This window comes from Peromyscus californicus, unplaced genomic scaffold (assembly GCF_007827085.1).
Source record: "Peromyscus californicus insignis strain IS unplaced genomic scaffold, ASM782708v3 Scaffold_2__1_contigs__length_46816999, whole genome shotgun sequence".
NCBI lineage: Eukaryota > Metazoa > Chordata > Mammalia > Rodentia > Cricetidae > Peromyscus > Peromyscus californicus.
In genome coordinates this window covers 20,117,827-20,123,652 of record NW_026294540.1, presented here as the reverse complement: position 1 = coordinate 20,123,652, position 5,826 = coordinate 20,117,827, and the positions used below count along the sequence as shown (strand labels likewise).

The 5,826-nt window shown below is 45.6% G+C and overlaps 1 protein-coding gene across 1 annotated transcript; it reads left to right on the top strand.

Moving 5' to 3' along the window:
• The first annotated feature begins 2,936 nt into the window (after window positions 1–2,936).
• On the top strand, window positions 2,937–4,828 carry Sumf2 (sulfatase modifying factor 2). Its single transcript, XM_052754948.1, has 3 exons — window positions 2,937–2,963; window positions 4,243–4,327; window positions 4,457–4,828. Exons 1-3 carry the CDS (start codon window positions 2,937–2,939, stop codon window positions 4,603–4,605), a joined length of 261 nt encoding a protein of 86 aa, XP_052610908.1. The 3' UTR covers window positions 4,606–4,828.
• The last annotated feature ends 998 nt before the right edge of the window (window positions 4,829–5,826 follow it).

Here is a 5,826-nt window from a genome sequence, read left to right as displayed (position 1 = left end):
TTTAAGGGTCTGACCCATAGACTGCCCCCTCCTGGTCGTGTTGAGACACCCCACACACACACACACACACTTAGCTCTGCTCAGATTAAACATGGACTTATTAATTTGGCCTGATCTGATTTATTACTTCAGAGGAGTTACTCACTACCAGGGGGTTTTTACTTATCCAACATGATTCTGGCATTGAATATCTTGGGCGTGATAAGGCTAGTAATACATTGAAATACCCAGGGCCTAAATATTATGATTAATGAGAGAACGATCAGAGGCCAGTGAAGGGAGAGAACCATCTTAGCCAGGGGGGGCCAGTTTTATTCCTCTCTGTAAGTCCTTGGTTTGGTTATCAATGGTGTGGGAGAAATCTGATTCATGGCAACAACACATTGCAGGAAATGGTTGACATCCAAGATTATGTTTGAGCAATAGAAACTCTTTGGTAGCTCTACTTTGTAAGACTGTAGGGGTTTTTTGTTGTTGTTGTTGTTGTTGTTTTGTTTTTTTCTTTTCTTTTCTTTCTTTAAGGCAATTTTTCTGTGTAGCCCTGGCTGTCCTGGAACTCATTTTGTAGCCCAGGCTGGCATCGAACTCACAGAGATCCACCTGCCTCTGCTGGGATTAAAGGTGTGCACCACCACCTCCCGGCAAGACTGTCATTCTTTTTTTTTTTTTTTTTTTTTAAAAAAAACCCTCAAGTTTCATGTCTCCATTCCTCTTGCTCTGCCCACCTGAGATGGCTATCTGTGATTGTCAACTTGACTACATCTGGAATGTACTACGCTCCAGAAATGGAAGGCACACCTGTGAGAAATTAGTTCTGCTTGGTTTGTAGTGGGTGAATCCACTTTTTTTTTTTTTTTAAGATTTATTTATTTATTATGAATACAATGTTCTGTCTGCATTTATCCATGCAGGCCAGAAGAGGGCACCAGATCTCTTTACAGATGGTTGTGAGCCACCATGTGGTTGCTGGGAATTGAACTCAGGACCTCTGGAAGAGCAGCCTGTGCTCTTAACCTCTGAGCCATCTCTCCAGCCCAAGACTGTCGATCTTAACTCTTCCATTTCATGATTAATTTTTGCCAATATCTTTGCTGTAGTACTAGGAGTTTTAGCTATTAAGCAGGCTATTTTAGAAATCTCCTTTTGCATCCTCACGACCAATCCAGGCCCAGGAAATACAAAGGCACCGGCGACTGCTATTGAGGTGGGGTCTAGCAGATGTAGGGAGTCCTCAGAGTTTTCTGTTCCCTGACTCCATACTCCTATTAGCAGATGGTAGAGACAACCGAATAAAATAGGTGGGATTTGTCTTTGCCCACATATGCCCTTATAACCTTCGGGGAGGGCAGAATAAGTGTTATTCTCACAGAAAAAAAAAAAAAGTCCATCTGCTGGGGGGTGGTGGCGCACGCCTTTAATCCCAGCACTCGGGAGGCAGAGGCAGGTGGATCTCTGTGAGTTCGAGGCCAGCCTGAGCTACAGAGTGAGTTCCAGGACAGGCTCCCAAGCTACACATGGAAACCCTGTCTCGGAAAACAAACAAAAAACAAAAACAAAAAAGTCCATCCCAAGGCATAACCTTGGAAATTGTGCTGCACTGGGGAGAAACGTCAGAACATAGGCAGTGAAGGAAAGAGGCATTATCTATGAGAATATCGCTATAACCTTGGGGACACGCTCTACAGGGGCCTGTTCCATTGCGTACCGTTAAGTTGGTATAATGTTATAATGTTTATATGTGACTCCTACGGTGGAGCCCAAAATTGGCATATATCTACTAGCTTTAGACAGTGGCATTATTTAGGTAGGTTCATTTTGATGGAAGCGACTAAGGAGTCTGCTTTCCCTTTTTCGTCTTAATACACTTGTGACTTCCACTACCAGATTTTTGTCAAAGAATATTTAATGATGCTCAAATCTGTATTGTTACATTGGGACTGGTTGGTCAATTTAGTCCATCCCAGTCACCCTCCTTCCATTTGGGTAAAAAGGATTTGTCTTCTTTCCTTCAGCCAAACAATGGGACCTGTTGGATGGGGACAGTCCCTAGCCTTACAAAGTAATATTAAGGTATCTACTGTAACAAGTGCACCTTCTATTCCCCCCGTTAAAAGACGGGAACATGATGCTAAGGCAAACTGGAGTACAACTGTAAATAGAGAGCAATCGTAGCCACAGTCAACAGCACCTGTAAAGAAGTAGGAACAATTGTAATATTAGAAATCTTAACTTTTTTTTAGACTTATTCATTATGTAAATTATCATGCATGTGTCCCTGCAGGCCAGAACAGGGCACCAGATCTCATTACAGGTAGTTGTGAGCCACCATGTCATTACTGGGAACTGAACACAGGACCTCTGAAAGGGTCGGTGCTCTTAACCACTGAGCCATCTCTCCAGCCCCAGAATCTAGACTTTTAGTGAGACATGTTCAGTCACAGTCTACCTCTTTTCCTTTTCTTTTTCTTGTGGAAGTCAGAGAACAACTTATTCGAGTGGATTCTCTCCTCCAATGCCTGTCAGGGGATCTAACTCAGGTCCTCAGCCTTGGCAGTAAACACCTTCATCTCACCAATACCCTTACAACATTGTTATTAAAAGAAATAATGCAGCCAGGCAGTGGTGGCGGTGCACGCCTTTAGTCTCAGCACTCAAGAGGCAGAGGCAGAGGAAGGTGGATCCCTGTGAGTTCGAGGCCAGCCTGGTCTACAGAGTGAGTTCCAGGACAGGCTCCAAAAGCTACACAGAGAAACCCTGTCTCAAGAGAAAAGAGAGAGAGAGAGAGAGAGAGAGAGAGAGAGAGAGAGAGAGAGAGAGAGAGAATGCAACAGACTGTCACATATTGTTGAGCAAATGACAGCCTAGTCAACTTCCCTGGAGTGGGAGGAGCTTCTCTAGCATACTGGCACCTGAACCGCAATTTGTTAGTTGGGCATATGTGTGATGTGTGCATGTTTGTGCAGGTATGTTCATGTACGGTGTCTTCCTCAGTTGCTTCTGAGGGTATATATACACAAAATATTTAAATTATGAAGCTGGGTATGGTAACTTATAAATGTGTGTGTGTGTATACACACACACACACACACACACACACACACATATATATATATATATATTAGACTGATTTATTTATTATGTATACAGTGTTCTGCCTGTATGTATGCCTGCAGGCCAGAAGAGGGCGCCAGATCTCATTACAGATGGTTGTGAGCCACCATGTGGTTGCTGGGAATTGAACTCAGGACATCTGGTAGAGTAGCCAGTGCTCTTCACCCCTGAGCCATCTCTCCAGCCCCCTTCACTTTATTTTTATTTATTTATTTATTTATTTATTTTTGGTCTTTCGAGACAGGGTTTCTCTGTGTAGCTTTGCGCCTTTCCTGGAACTCACTTGGTAGCCCAGGCTGGCCTCGAACTCACAGAGATCCGCCTGGCTCTGCCTCCCGAGTGCTGGGATTAAAGGCGTGCGCCACCACCGCCCGGCTCACTTTATTTTTTTTTTTAATTGTGTATGTTGTGTGTGTGTGTGTGTGTGTGTGTGTGTGTGTGTGTGTGTATACATGAGTGCTAGAGGTATTGGATCCCCCTGGAGCTGGAGTCATAGTTTTTAGCCATCTGACATGGGTGTTAGGAATGAAACTCAGGGATGCTTGGGTCCTCTGCAAGCACAGTACATGCCCTTAACTGCAGAACCATCTCTCCAGCCACTCCACAGTAATTTTGGAGACAGGACTTCTCAGTGGGAGATGGGGCTCACCATTTCAGCTAGACTGCCTAGCCAACCAGTCCCCAGGGTCTGCCTGTCTCTGCCTCCCCCAGAACCAGAGTTACAGATGCATGCCACTGTGGCCAGCTTAGTGGATTCTCAGGATATGAACTCGGGTTCTCATGCTTACACAGCAAATGCATACCCATTGGGCCATCTCTCCAGCTCCTGAACCCCAGTTTTGATGAGAAGAATAATGAAATTGAACAAATTGCATCAATAAATATAGTGTATTTAAATAAAAGCAGGAGATATGGGAAAGTATGGGCTCCAATGCCTCTATCCTGGGCAAGGGATGTAGAACATAGATGGGTAGACAGTGTTTTTTCTAAAGCACCCTGTAAGGGAAGCTGAGGTCACTCTCCTTCCCCAATGAAACAGCAGAATGGAGTGACCTGGTTTTTCTCTCGGTGGACAGGAGCACCTGCCTTGGGACAGGCTGATAAATCTCTCACTTTCATTGTTCTCATCAGGGAAAGTTCCCCAAGGATGACAGAGCTGAAGATGGTTTTCATGGACTGTCACCAGTGAATGCTTTCCCCCCTCAGAACAACTATGGTAAGACCTCCTATTGTACAGTGTCTGACAATGGGGTGGAGTAAAACTTCCCTAGCCTGTCCAGGACATTTGGTGGAGGGGGAGAGAGTCCCCTATTGCCCCATATAATGACCTGCTGCTATGCTGAAGGACTATATGATCTCATGGGCAATGTGTGGGAATGGACCGCATCCACCTACCAATCTACTGGCCAGAACATGCGTGTCCTCCGAGGGGCATCATGGATCGACACAGCAGACGGCTCGGCCAGTCACCGGGCTCGGGTCACCACCAGGTAAGGGTCTCAGGTCAGGGAACTACAAGTTTTTGTGGCCGTGACTGAAGGTCTAGATCCAAAGGTTCTCAACCTTGTCGATGTTGTGATCCTTTAATACAGTTCGGGGTACAAATGTGGACGTATCTGTATGTGGGCTGGGCCGCACCGAGAAAGATAGAGGTTGTGTCTCGACACACACAGGTTAAGAACCATTTCTTTTCTTTTTTGGTTTTTCGAGACAGGGTTTCTCTGTGTAGCTTTGGAGCCTGTCCTGGAACTCACTCTGTAGCCCAAGCTGGCCTCGAACTCACAGAGATCTGCCTGCCTCTGCCTCCTGAGTGCTGGGATTAAAGGCGTGCACCACCACCGCCCGGCGAGAAACATTTCTTTTAAAACATGTTCTTTGATATGGGGATAAGTCTCACAGCTAGTTCTAAGTCAGGATGGTCTCCTTTTATTATGGGAATGGCACCTAATTGGTCAACCTTGGTGAATAAACAGTAGCAGAAACTTTTTTGGCTACCCCAAACTTCAATTAAGGTGCAGAATTATCTTTCCCATAGTTTCTGACAATCCTGGTTAGTACACTATCTTCCAGGCATACTGGAGGCTCCTTTAGCTAAATTCTACTTTATGTAACTTAGTTATTTCCAAGCAAGTTTATTAGTAAATCCTTTACAACATCAATTTAACTATGAGTTTGTCCTGCATTACTATGAGTCTCCAGCAGTAAGAGACTGAGTCATGAGAACAGCGAGTTCCAGGCCAGCTTCCGTTATGTGAGGCCTTGTCCCAAAACAAAACAATCTGAGAAGGGCTGAGTAAACAGTCCAAGGCCCTCTGGTAGACAAGGCAGAAATGACTCAGCCAAGATTGCATTTAACCTTGTTAATACAGTAGGCATGGCGTCATATGCCTGCAATTCTCTCAATCCAGTTCTCTTGAGAGGCTGAGGCAGGACGATCTTAAAATCAAGGACAGCCTGAGTCGTGGGGAAAGCCAGGCGTCCATGGGACGCAAAAACCTAACCATCCAGCAGAGAATCCGGGGACAAGAGTTGAGAGCGCAACACCAGAAACTTCCGGTTAGCTACAGGGCTTGCTCGCCCAGCTCTTGACTTCCGTGCGTAAGACGCTGCATCACGGCGTTGCCCGTGACTGACGTCTTGCTCTTCCAATGACCTTCAGCGCTCGTGCTTCTCTGGGTGCTGATTGGCTGGGCCTTGAGGACCCGCCTCCCGCCT